We start from the raw sequence: 15,195 nt of genomic DNA on the forward strand, positions 1-15,195 counted from the left end.
ATAGAAATCCTAACTATTTAGTTTTAACCAACGCTACACTTGATAATAATTATTCGTTTATAAAAAAAATAGTAAAACAATTTAATGCATGTAGATACGTATTGAAAAATATATCTACATACTTTCCGTACTCGTCAGGAACTATAAAGCCTTGGGGGCCAGGCCTGTTTGCAGCACCAGCCCAAAAGAAGGTGTCGGCGCCATTCCCATCGTAACTAAAATGCGTCACCAGTAATGTGTACTCGTCGACTGCATGTATATCACCAGATACCTTGAAGACAAAAGGAAGAATATTATCTTATTACTGTATGTTGTACTATATATAGATATCGAGTACATTACGCCATTACACTAGTGTGTCGTCGTAGAATTAGAGATATTGAAAAATGTAAATATTTCATGATAAATTTTAACGAATATTTTTTTCATATAAATAGTTATATTTTTGCTGTTTAATGACATGATGTTATTTATATTATTTCACATAAATTACCGTCGTTCTGTAGGTACCGCATGGAACACTTTCAAAAGAAAATTTAATTACCGCTACCTAATTAAATTTATGATGTCAACGTCATTGTCCCTAGTAGCAGGTATGCCCGAATTGCCCGACGATAAACGTACGGTATCATCGTAGATTAAAAATGTCAACGCACGGGCAAGACAGAAACCAAAAGACTATTAAAAGTTATTGGCATAATATTATTTTATAATAATAATTATGTTATATAGTAAATGTTAAATAATATATTTACCTGATGATGATAGGAGTTTAGTTCTCCTAGGTATTTTCCTCGGTATGGACCTTCGTCATCTTCTTGACATTTTACGACTGAAATGATAAAAGTGATTCATAATCGTATTTATGACTAGATATCCATACTATTATATTTTATTACACTTAAGCATATTAATATGAATCATTTAATGATACTTGATTAATATCAAGTAATTTTGACAGCTAGATTCTTATAAGATTCTCTTAGGCTGTGTTTACGTAGGTACGTATCTACATACATCTACGCGAGCTCAATATCTTTTCAAGCGAATCGAGCGACGAGAACATCTATGGAAATCAAATTGAGGTTATCTTACGATAGATTTTTCTAAAATGGAAATAAGAACTACAGCTTACCTTTAAACAATAAGTATGTAAATATCAACAACAATCGAAGTGTCACAGTAGATTTAAATGTATCCATATTTACACTGAGCGTCTTGCAAACATTGAGAAATGTTTTCTTTGTCAGCAGAAAAAGAAATCCGGTAGAGTGTCCAAATTTCTAATTTCACGAAATCTGCGAAGTTAAAACCAATGTAATATTACACTTTTATTTTATTTCACACGCACACAACTGAATTTAAATCTATTGTACTATTATAATATAGTATTATCATATATTAAAAGCATTATTTTAACTCTCAGTTTGAAGTTTTTATTTGACATATTGTTACTACTGTAAGAAAGTTGGTATGCCTACCATTGCAAGTCGGAGACTCGGCAAGAACTAGTTGTATACCTTCAACAGTGTTATAATACAGGGGAGACCAAGTACAGAGTTACGACAAGAGAAAATATTTGTTTATAAAAAAGAAAAGTTGTAAGTATGTACATACTGAATTAAGTACATTATTACAAGTACTTATTGAAAATATGTTTACATGAACAGAAATCATAAGTTTAGTGTGGCACATGGTTCAAAACTACATGGTTTCATTATATGGATTACCTTTAAGCAGGCATACCAATATGCATACAAATCGTATAAAAACTTATTTGCTACATGCCGTCTTCGCCACATACTATGTAGATATCTGAAGACTTATAACAATTAATTAATTATTGACAGAAATAGATTTGACAAAGCATAAATTATTGAAGGTACGTAATTTGAATTCAAGAAACGGATTTCCTGAGTATATTATACCAACCTGTGTAGGTATATATCATTTTATAATAGTACATTTTTTTGTGATAGTGAAACGTGCACCCGTTTATAGTACCTACTGGGACATTTTGTAATGCATGTCTAGGGGCATCAAAGACGTAGTAATACTTTCTTTAGATATGACGTCCCTATTATGCACATCCTCTAGTTAATCATTTTTTTTACCGTAAATAGTTTAGCGGTCATAAATAATAAAATTTTAAATATCCAGTTTGATATGAAATAATCATTTATTAGGTAAGTATTATATTGAATAGTCAAATTATGATATTTAAATTTTAAACCCAAAACATCCACCAAAAGTAAATTCATAATAATTACAAGATAAAAAGAACTTTTTCTATACAACGTTTTTAAATTTTCTGTTGAATCATATAAACTTGACTTGACTAGGTTAAACGATCAAAAAAAAAATTGTACTTGATAGAAATAATACTGAAATGTTATTTTGACATGTTATATTGATTTCCATAGTAACGCACGTATATATTAATAATTAAGTTGCTAGGACCCCAGACCCCTAGCAACCAATAATGGTGTCGAAATAACTTTTCATACAAAACAGAATTAACTGAAAATGAATTCAATTCTACATAAATATGGCTAAAAGTATCAAAAAAATGCATTGGCACCGTGTTCTGATATATTCTAAAAGTTTCAAATGTCTAGCTAGTCGGGAAGTTAGTTAACAATCGTACCGGACAAATTAGAATAAGAGCTAAGAAAAACGTTGTAATAAAAAAATATACGTATTTATTGAAAAAACTATAGGAAATATTTTTATACTTGGTAGACTAATTATTATTGTTTGATGTGATCGTCACCTTGAATTCCAGCCAACTTTCACTGCCTGCATTGTACTTACGTTTTAGTAGCGTGCACTGGTGAATGGTAAACATGCATTGGTATTACCGGTGTTCCTTTTAAAAATGTTTTCACATACCTACTACAAAATGGTTCTCAGCTTAGATATTATTCTGATAAAATAAATATAAATTATTTTTTTTCTCAATTTCTCCGAAAGATTTTACACTTGAAAGCAAATTACGCATCAGAGTAACTTACCCCTGGACTATAATACTTAGTCTTTTGGTGTCTACACCACCATGTGGCATTTTAAAAATATTTTTTTGATTATTATATTGATAAGCAAACAACTACTCTTAGAATTTTCAGTTCATTTTACATCGAAGAAATGAAACCACTATTTTAAGGTTCTTGGTTAGATTAAGTCACTCCGGTATATATATATGTTTATAGTATAATTGTAATTAAGTTTTTCCTTTAATATTATGAAATTGATAGGTACCTAGCTATATTATATTTTGAAACGTGAATGTGTGAAACAAATTTTGAAAAAATAACTTAACAAAATAAAAATAACACAAAAAATAGAGGTAGAAAATAGGGTATTAATTACTACGTCGTATCGCAATATTTTTTCATCCAAAAGTAGCATATGCAGTAAGTAGTAATTTATAACTAAGTACAATGCAGCTAGGTACTTACACGAGATGCGGGCTAAGACTTTGACACCACTGCATTAGAATTCGCTGACTGCATTATTATCGAAATGAAAAATGTAACTTTTACGCGACCAAGTATTTGACAAGGTTATCGACTGTGTTGTTCTCGTAGGCAAGGAAGTCTGCGAATTTTGTCTGAGTCACAACGGAAACACTTTCATTAGGTTCGTTACTAATTATTAATAACTTAGGGATGCCTTCATTTTGTTTTATTATACCAGCTATGAACAATAATAAAATTTACTAACGCCTTTTAAATGTTTTCGTTATATGTTAGGTATAGCTTTGAAACATTGAAAATTCGTTAGGTACTATTAACGAGTGATAACAATATTAGTCACCGTTATCAAAGTTTCATTCACTGTTTTAAATTTAATAATTTAAAATATTATTTTCGTAATTATAGGTATAATATATTTAATTATTTAAAGAAGAAAAATCGGTGTGTGTACTTATGTACGCGCGTTAGAAGTTATACTTCTTTGGCGTAACAAAACAAAAACAAAACTTGTGATAAACTAGATTCTTTGACTAGCTCTTAATTATCTTGTTAAATTACACACTCAAGAAAAGGGACCGCTTATTGAAACGCCGTTGATTTATTTCTAAACACTTTAAAATATATTACTAAATTATATAATGGTTTCTCGTTGTTTTTATTTTTAAAGTACCAACTGTCACTTTGACGTTTAATAGTTTACGTAAGGAATTGCAAATGGCCGACAATAATAAATTCGCTGCCTAGGCAACGGAACAATTCTAAACTATATATTACTACACTAAGATGTACAATCGTGACGATTGCAGTATCATACTATGGCGTAAAGGTAGTGCCTTCGGCTGATAACCGAAAAATCGATGGTTTGAATCCAATCGAGTGGGGTTTTTTTCGTGTGAAAAAAAAATTATGTGTTACATGTCACACGCTAAAAATACACTCAGATCTGATTTTCCAAACGCGCCTAAAGAAGTAACTTCAAAAAGTATTAGGACTTCATCATTATACATTTTGTTATTGACTGAAATATTATACACACTATTGTAATTCGTTTCCTTTTAAAACAATTGTAATAAATGTTAATCATAATTATCATGCATTTATATCTAATTAATTGAAACTAATATAGGCAGTGACTAAATTGGCCGTGAAAGAATACAATTTTTGGTATGATAGTGTAGTTCTGTTTCCCGTTACAATATTGATATGAGAATATTAATCATATGTGTGTATTTATGATTCAACATTGATTGTGTGTTGGGTAATGTATTGCATTTTGAAAAAGATATATTATACTATTATTGTACATACTTAAAAAATACCTATTTAGCTACTTAATTTAGCAATTAAATAAAATTACACAATTTCTAGGGATTTTATATATCTATTTACATTAATGTGGTTATATGAAAAAATTACAAATAAGTAAATTAATAAATGTATCTGATTCTCATCTGTATTATGTACCTACGAATATTAAGAAAGTATACACGTATTCTTAATGCCTAAACTGATGGTTTAATTGGGTACCTACCTAATATTTATTTTTTGTGAACTTAAATAAATCAGAATTATTTTTTTTACCCATTGATTAAACTATATTTTAATTTATTATGATTATTGTGTACTTTGTGATCATTATTATTTGACGCTTGTAAAACGTTTTTACTGTCAGAATACGGTGGCAAAGTCAATCACCTTCAACATAAATAATACAGTTTACTTCGGACACCAATGCATTCATTGTTTCGGTAGATACCTACTTCATACTCAAAACTAAGTACCTACGTTATTACGAATTAATTATATTTATAATATCGTTGAATAACACTGACATCTCACGTATTTTGTATAAAGCAAGATTGTAAAACACATACGAGTTATCGTGAAACCTAACCAATATCGATAATTATTTATTGTATGTCAGCATATTAAATTCACTTGAAATGAATATTGTTACTGTTCGTATTTATGACTTTATTTAATTGTAATAAGCAAGATGTTTGTCTCTGGGTATAGGTATACGTAATATATATAATATAAATAATATTATAACGCATAGGTAAGTATTCAAATTTTTTTAACATTACAACTGAGGTTAATAAGTAATGTATCAACAGCGCTCGAAATGGAAAAGTTTACGAACCGGTGCGCTCGACAATTTTATACTATATAATATTATGACAAAGATATTAACATAGCTATCAAATTTGATGTATATTTTATAAAGATAAGTGTGTTATATTTATTGTTATGGTATATATAGCTCAGACAATCGGTTTATTTTTTATATGAGACGGAGCGATAATTTTACTTATTTCACGGACCGGAACGGCGCTCCGATACGTTCCGATCCATTTCGAGCCCTGTATCAATGATTTAACATATTGTAAGCAATACAAATAACCGAGTTCATTCAATTTATTTATTATAAATATAGTTGCAGGGTAAAAGTTCTTATGTCATTTGCCAATGTGTGTAAATAATTGTGTTCTATTTTTTGTATCATGAATTTTGTCACATGTAAGCAAAATAAATAGATAATTTGTAGAAATAACTTAAAATGAGAAAATCATTTTGAATTCTAATTACTAAATCTATGTTCAAAACATTGAAAAATGTCAAAAACTTAATTATACATACATAATGTGAAAGAAATAAAAAATATACACAAAATAACTTAGTATTTTGAAAACTGTGATTTATTTCAAAACCTATTATCTCAGCTGCAACCAAACTGACAAAACCACATAAAAATCATGAATATGTTTTCCCGTAATATTTCGATTGGATAAAATAAAATCTACAATTAGTACGAATTGATTTATTATCCATTTTAATATTACATAAGCAACACATTAATTATTAATATAAAATAAAACACTAATTATTATCCTGATATTATATTTATTTATTGAACAAAATAGTTTGTAATGGTCATAGAGCCATATGCCTAATCCTAGTGTAAGTATAATAATTTAATTAAATAAAAATAATATTTAAAATTACACAATAAACAAAAACTACACATGTATTAAAAAAAGCTGCGCTCCATTGGACCCCAAAGCTCTTGCCTGGAAAAGGGTCAAAGATCTGGCAGAAAATATAGGTACCTCTGTCGGAAAATCAATTTGGTTTCAGAAGTGGCAAGTTAAACCAAAGATACCGCATGATAAGTGATTGGCATCGCAAAATTCAACCATAGGTACGTTTTGGGCGTATTCTTGGACATTACCAGTGCGTTGGACGGTGTCAATTGAAACCGTATTCATTTGATCGCCTTAATATAAAGTTATTTCAACATTAGATCGATTGAGCTTCGAGTTGGATTTTACATGGCAGAGAAATACCCCAGGACCTAATTTGTCTTTCCATTTTAAATATAAATAATATATTAATATATTATAAATATTACATGATAAACAAAAGTATATTAACATATTAAAGCTTGTAGTAACATGCATTTGAGGATGACTGGAACCAAGAATGAACCTTTCCATTATTTGAGGTTGCACAGTGATGTTTAGTACGTAATTGCTAAAAAATATCACACTGAATGATATAACCTTTTACAGATATCATCATACATACATATTTATAAATTCAAATAATTAAGTAGCCATATTTCATACCTTTATTATAATTTTGTTCCCATGTACTTACCGGAAAAAAAACCGCCTGCGGATACGATTATCAACAGGAAATTATAAACATTGCATTTGCGCGATAGAGTTAGATAGATCTAGAGATTGATTTAAGTTTTAGAGCGGTCAATTTAATATATTTGAATCGTTCTATTTGTTAGATTTTTTATATGAAAATGACTATAGATTTTTATATTATAAGAGAGTGGGACAGTTTTTTATAGGATGAATAGAGGGGTAGGTGTTTGAAATTTCGCTACTGACAGTCTGACACTAGATACAAACGGCACACGAGTGTGCAAATAATATTTTACTTGCCATGTTATTGATAAACCGTAGTAGCCTAGCACGCAATAGTTTATATGGCTTAACTATAATTAAAAATATGAAAAGTATTTTGAATAATCATGTTTCATAAGGTTTTTTAGGTGTTGAATATATATCCATGTAAACTTCTCCAAACGATGTATGATTATTTAAGTCATATATTGAAAACCATTTAATTTCATCTACTGCGTACTTTCCGGGCAGTGTCAGATTTATATCTTTATTTGAATATCGTTCAAGAATGTTCGTCCTGCAATAAAACGAAACCACACATATTTTTATTTAATCAAGCAACAATTCATGTTAATAAAATTTAAAAAAAATCCTAACCTAAAATGGTTTAGAAACAAAGTTTTGTTAAATTCTACTTACATTAAAATGTAATTAACAAAAATAATTTTATTTCCAAACCATTCCATTATAATGGAGTTCTACCATATAAACGCCAATTCAATTAATAGTAAGTACTAATAATATGTTTGATGTTTATAAAAACTTCATATAGGTAGATACAAAGTAGATATACTTAGTGAGTACATGTTATCATATTATTATAAACAATGAATAGATCAAGTAAGAAATCCACTTGTTAAAGAAATAAAATAAATTCAGTAAATAACTAAAAAAAAATTAAATACGTGTATTAAATAAGGCTCTAAGTACCAAAAACTAGTATTGCCTGTAGTTACAAAATACCGAGTCATTGCAGTAAAATTTCACGAAGCAGACCTTTTGAAAAATGTAGTTTTACAGTATGAAGCAATCACGGCAGCTTCTATAATTTTAGGTATTAAGAACTCGCAAGTGTCAACACACCATCGTCAGCTATTTTATATTGAATGCCGTTGACTACTACAGTGCTACTTACACCATTATAAATAAAACACGCCAACGGACTTACAACGTCGACAGGTTTAATTATTTTACTGTATTTTTTTGACTTGCTTGAGGCACTTAGACTATTGTTGAAGTTATTGGCGTTGGTATGTAGAAAAATTTTCTATAAAAATGTCAGTTTTTATTATTTTGGTACTTAGCGCCTTAATTAATACACGTATTCAATTGTATATTTAAAAATGACATTAGTATTAAGTATGGTATAATGGCGTTGAAAAAAAAAAATTGTTTGAAGGCTTAAAATACAAAACCCTCCCAATCTATATAATTAACCCATCTACTTATATTTTATTTTATTCTATATATCATGTATTATTCTATGCAAAAATATGATCGAACTATGTACTGATTATTACAGTCGTTGAACACCCAAGTATTGATATAATATCATTGTGACAACTATTAAACTATATTACACACATAAATGTCTTGGTTAGTCTGATACTATAGTGTACAAGATTATACAAGAAGGCTCTAAATTATTGACTATTCGCTACCAATACCTACTGATATTATTGCGCCTAAATACCCTTACGCCTAAATCTATTAATACATTGAATTGATTTTAATATAATAGTTAAAATTATTTGGTTGTAAAATGAATTAATTTTCTTATTTTAATTACTTACGTTCCGTATTCGTCGGGAATAATAAATCCTCGTGGGCCTGGTTTCGGTGCGCCACCAGCCCAAAAGAAAGTGTCTTCACCCTTTCCGTCATAGCTGAAGTCAGTCAACATCAATGTCTTTTGATCGATCTGATAGACAACACCTGATACCTAAAATAATAATATGACTATTTATGTATTCGTCGGTGATTATATTATATTATTACCTGCTAATCTTTTGACGGTTTTTGAGTTATATACCTATATCGCCGATTTGTAACAAAGATATATTTTAAAATCGTACAAACAAAAGTTATTAACTATATATAAATATCTCATTCTTTTCAGTCGGGAGAGTGGAGAGTGTAGCCCGGATGATTTATTTGGCCGTCGGATAGCAGCCTTTTCCGCGGTTCTGGTCACTCCACAGAACAGATTAATAAATAGAATTATGATAAGCTATTATATCCCAATACACTTTGAATATAAAATATATAAATTTTGACGCAGTGTTTTGAATGTGTGAGTGTCCTATGAAAATGAACAACACAATATAATAGACATGCAATAGTGTGTGTTGAAACCTTCAAATACATCAATATTAACTGAGCGTCAGTGCATACAACGAGAGCAGTTGTCAGAACGAAGGATAAGCGTTTTATTGATACGTTTTAAGTTTATCCCATAGTATTTCACGCTCGAGATCGGTTGCCTGTTACACCACACCCGTTAGGTATTTCACTTCCCTGGGTCCCCCCTTTCAGCATATAGCTAAGCAGAGCCTGTGTCAATGTCAACCCCATGGAACTCTTGATTTATATTGTCCATCTGAAATGAGCTCTTCCTTGGCTTCTCTATCCTTTTAACTGATAAAATAGCACTGGAGAGTCTGGCGTAGGCAAACAGAAGAGGGTTTATCTCTAATACGATGGTCGCTGATGATCTATTTGTTTGTCATTTCACATGTCTCCCAACAACCCCTTTCAACACCTCTATTTCAAATAACATGTACAGTCCCTGTCTTTGTATATATTTTACATTCTTATAAATTTCGACCGTGTTTAGGAAAAAGGGCGTAACCCTCACAGAACAAATTTTACAGGAGAGGCAAAAAACATTTTTTGAGTGATTTTAGTTTAATATTTTTTAAAAATAGGCACAGACATTGGGTGCATGATGGTTGATGATTTGGTGTAATATATTTTCGATCTAATAATAAACAAAGAAGTTATTACAGAAAAATCATTAAAATTGAGGATAAATGCTTTTTTCCATAAATTAAAAATTAATTAATCTCAATTAAAACCTGAATTTAGATAATAATTCGGCATTTGCGGCTTACTTCCTTTTTATAGAATGTGTGTTTAGTTGTATACATTGATAATATCTAATAAAAGCACTTTTCGAAAAATCGATGGTTACGCCCTTTTTCCTAAACACAGTCGATTTATAACGAATGATTAAATGATTATTTTTAACACAGTAAGAAATTTCAAAATACTGTTAACTTTGTAAAAAAAACTCTAGTCAAACCATATTATTTACCCATTTTATATTAATTTACGGTCACTTTACGGTTTAATTTTTTTCCACTGAGCACAATTTTTATGTAGATAGCTTCCACTGCTAATATTATTTTATAATTATTGAACAAAAAATTGTAAAGTAATCGGTAGGTATAATATATTAATCAAATATTGTACGTTATTGTACTACCCGTTATTTATTTTATGAATAATGATATTGATCGTGTACCTGGTGATCATATGAGTTTAGTGACCCAATGAGAGTCCTTTTGAACGTTGATCCTTTATTAATTCCAAGTTCACATTTTGTTCCTGAAAAACAAATGACATGAACAATAAATGAATAGATCATACAAATATAAATATTTAGATACCTACTATTTTTCATTATTAATGGCATTTAAAACGTTTCACCAAAAAGACATTACTGCATATTAATAAGATGAAATTGATTTTTCATTAAAATATTTTGACATGTTTAGTAAGTTATTCCTTAGAATACTTACAATTTTTATTATTTATTCCAAACGTATTATTTTTAGGATACAAGGCATAACAAAACAGCGATAAATAATGAAATATTTTAAGACAAATAAGCCTACAAATCAATTAAGAAGTATGCAAATATGATTTACACATTTGTAGATAGGTATATTCTGTAATGAAAAGCAATACTACAATAATTATTATTGTAGGTTAGAAAAATAATTCACAACGTGTGCATATTATTCGAAATTAGATACCTTGTAAAATCACTGAAGTAACTAACAATATAAACGAGACTGATGCTGAGGGTTTCATTTCAAGACGATAAAATCAATAAATACTAGGTATAGTTAATACTTTCGATTACAATAGTAATCATGCACATATACACTTAATTATAGATATTTGCCAGACTACACTGTAAACAAACGAACTGCGTAATATCAAGATGCGACGTCAATTTAGATGTCGCCAAGTAGGTACTCGTAAATGACAAATAATGATTAATCACGGCGTACTAACTGTGAGGAAACATTTAGAAAAATCATTACAAGACATACTTACATAAAAAAGTAATACTTTAAATTATGTCCATATATGGTAGAATCAATCTATTTTTAGCTAAGGGTCAAATTGAGGTCATCAATATGATGATTATATTAAACAGTACCTATCAATAAACATGTTTTGTTGTTTTTGTTTATAATAATTAAAAAATACGTAGGTACATGGAAGTATGATGTTTGTAAATCTAAAGGGTTTTGAATAAAATACCAAAATCTGGAGAAAAACAATATTTTAATGATTTTATCGAGGATTTGACTGTGACTCGCTGTCATATCGCCTCTTCTCATCTAGAAAGGGATCCGCCGATCAGGTCCTCACTCAAATTCTGTTAAAGAACTTTACAATTTTGCCAAGCACTTCCGTCTTACCCACCGCCAGAGCACCTTTCAATTCGTTGGTATTCTCAAAGATATCCGCAATTCGCAGCTGTACTCTGTGTCGTTCATAATTAGGGCATTATACAGCTATATGTACAATGTCCTCCAAAACATCACATTCATCGCAGAGCTACGAATCGCCTCTTTCCATGAGGATACCAAATCTTTTACCCATTGTGTGACTTATTCTTAGCCTCAGCATCAGCTTAAGCTCATTTCTCTTCAAAGGAGACTACAAACCAGGGCACCAACTGTGTGGATGGTAGAATGGACTTTCCCTTTTCTAGGGATACCCTATGGTGAAAATCTATCCACATGCTTTGGCAAATTTTCTGTATAGCCTCATTCCAGTCCAGGTTTACTGGTATCCACTGATATGGCATCCCTGAATGGCCAGCTTCCTTTGTCAGATCATCCGCCCTTTCATTTCCCTCAATACACATATAGCTATGCTAGTACTGTACTGTGAGCATAAAATTCTGTCAAACTATAATGAGAGTATCTTATGATTTGTTTTCATTCACAGGCCGATTAAAATATACGATTCCTTTATTTGTGTGTAATATTTTTAAAATTCAGAATTATAGTTTATATGTATCTTTTCTTTCATCTTACCCCATTTAATACGTCTTCTCCGTATCTCGCTGTCTCCTACACATTTATAATATATTATGTTTTCTCTCATGCGTTACAGGTAAATCAAGACAAATATAATATGTACGTAATATATAGCTATTACATTTCTTAATTCACATACAAAATAGATGGTCATACGTTATTGAAATTTGCATGTACTATTTATATAAGGTCGTATGAATAGTGTTCTTTTGCGAGATAGATGCGCCGACCAAGTATTACATAGCATATAGGCATCATAGGTAAAATATATAGCTTGTAGGGAGGATGCGAATTATTCAGTAGAACATGTTTTCATGCATCTGAATAATAGCAAAATTACCCAGACATATAAAATGCTTAATATAATATCATTCCAAATGACATTATTGTTCCAGCACGAAAATAAGAAACCGCGATTAGTTTGGCTCTAGTAGACAAAAAGTTAGAATGATTTTAGATTATTTTGCGACAGCTTTTAAAGTTTATAATTACAGAAATGTAATAATTTGCTATTTTCGTGGATACTATGTTGCAAATTTTCGGCAAAGTATTTTGAATCCGTTGATGAATTTATTATTTTCATGTTTTCAACTGTAATTGTTAAATATTATGACGTAGTCGTAAATACGTACAAGAATAAATTTCTTTAAAAACATTTCGTTCTACTTTTTTGTGGGATTATATTTTCCAAATCTCTGAGACCGGCATGTATTGATTTTCATATTCCAATCAACGTCACTCGTAATCACTTCAACATAGGACAGGTGATGATACTGTATATTGTGCGGATCGAGAGGTTTGTAATTTTTTTTATAATTAATTTACATTATTAAAAAAAATATATTATGCTTAAAGATTTTTATGATTTCTGTTCTCTGTTTAAAATTAAGTATTTTACTGTTTTTTTTTTGATATTACACTTTAATGTTATATCTAAAATATTGGGAAATACTGTTATACCACAATACTATGTAGGTACTGAATAAGTAAATGTATACTATGAGGGCTTTAGAAACAAAAACGGCCTCTTATATATAGTATAATTTCTGAAAAAATATTCTTAATTGTTGTTTGTTTTTAGTATACAAACAGCATTTAAGAATACTTTTTTCTTAGAAATTATACATAATATTATAAGAAATAAAAAAATATATTTTTTATTAACATACCAACATTTTACGAAATGACTTTGTTTTTAGAGCCCTCATTTACTGTATAGATATAATATATTAATATGTTCAATCGAGATATTGTTTTAACACGCAATGCAAATTATATATTCCTACACATTTTCTTTATAATAAGTTTCATTGCCAATGTCTTTATAATTTAAATTTATCAAATGATAATTATTACTTTTAACAAAATTAAGGCCAGTTTTCACCTGATCACCCCTACAGATAAGGCAAAGTTGCGAGTGGTCACTTCATACTTATTTTGCCCAGTAGGGATTGAGTCCCGGCTGAGCGTGGCCTTGCTTTCACTTTTGAATGTCCAATAATATTATGTATAACCTTTTCAACAATAGTCACAAGATTGTTTTTAAATGCCAGGTGAAACAATCTTGTGACATTGATAGTTGCATGTTTCATGTGAGAACAAAATAATTTAGTAAATTTAAGTCACGTAGTGAGTTTGCAGTATGTTTACCGTAATTATAAGTAATTGTAACTGTATTTTGTTCATAAAAAAACAGACGTAAATTTATAATTTAAGGGAATATCGTCGTAGGACGTAGAGTAATGAATCACATAGTGTATTTCGTTATTGAGTTATTAGAATGTCATATGTGACAACATTAAGATTTCGCAGAAGAGTGATATACAACTGCTCTATCAGTATACCAAGGTATGGAGAGCTCATCATTGAATGTTTGTAATAGCTCCGATGTGAGGTATTGTTACTGAATAATTACAATATTATACATGTTACACGAGAGGATTTTATAACCAATTATTTTTTTATTTTAGTAGTGTATAAAACATTTATGGTTTTACTAAGCTATGTGTTCAAACAAGAGCTACAAACAAAAGCTATGTGTTTGTGGTCAAACAACAAACTAACAACAAAACTATTTGTATTAAATTGTCACATCGGAGGTAATAACAGCTCAACTATGATTTGGCAGATCGAATGATGAGTTTTTAATAGTAGGGTATTTATGTTCAAGAGATTCAGTGCATTTACATGTAATTTATGATAATTATGTAAAAAATAACCATTAACCTGTCTTTACCACATAGAAAAAAATATTGATATGACACGATTGATATTTTTTATTAGTTTCGCTATTCACAAAAAATTTACCGCGCGGGAATACTTCGTTCTCTTGCCCGTTGGACCGCAACTGTACAGTTCAACTTGAAGTATAGTTATACAATTCATTAATAATCTTGAACCCTTTTTATTATTAAAAAACAACATGTAATTTTTTTGTAGCAGAATTGGTGCCCTGCCTTGTATTTTATATAAAAAAAACTATAAAATATATTACATGTTTAGGTAGGTAAAGATTATGTTCAATATACTGATATTCGATACTTATTTAGCCCTTTACTGCATAGCGTCGCAAATTTGCGACATTTCAAACTATTTCGATATAGCCAATGCCATCTGTGTAAATTATCAAATAATATCCTTTTTCGATGCCTAGTAAACTGTTTTACCACAAAC

At 29.7% G+C, this 15,195-nt stretch overlaps 1 protein-coding gene across 2 annotated transcripts in view; it reads right to left on the minus strand.

Moving 5' to 3' along the window:
• knk (cytochrome and DOMON domain-containing protein knickkopf) overlaps window positions 1-11,382 on the minus strand; it is a 30,199-nt gene extending 18,817 nt beyond the window's left edge. The window contains exons 1-6 of one of the 2 annotated variants that reach the window (XM_085955006.1): window positions 11,218-11,382; window positions 10,704-10,786; window positions 8,971-9,119; window positions 1,136-1,298; window positions 756-832; window positions 123-271 (exon numbers count right to left, since the gene is read on the minus strand). In XM_085955006.1, the coding sequence (XP_085811132.1) occupies window positions 123-271; window positions 756-832; window positions 1,136-1,202 (293 nt within the window). In that variant the 5' untranslated portion in view covers window positions 1,203-1,298; window positions 8,971-9,119; window positions 10,704-10,786; window positions 11,218-11,382. Of the gene's footprint in view, window positions 1-122; window positions 272-755; window positions 833-1,135; window positions 1,299-1,481; window positions 1,524-8,970; window positions 9,120-10,703; window positions 10,787-11,217 lie in introns of those variants that run through there. The other variant, XM_085955007.1, reaches the window with a different exon arrangement.
• Window positions 11,383-15,195: the final 3,813 nt, after the last annotated feature.

This window comes from Rhyacophila brunnea, unplaced genomic scaffold (genome assembly GCF_057557595.1).
Source record: "Rhyacophila brunnea isolate RB1 unplaced genomic scaffold, BYU_Rbru_1.0 scaffold_4, whole genome shotgun sequence".
NCBI classification, from domain to species: Eukaryota; Metazoa; Arthropoda; class Insecta; order Trichoptera; family Rhyacophilidae; genus Rhyacophila; species Rhyacophila brunnea.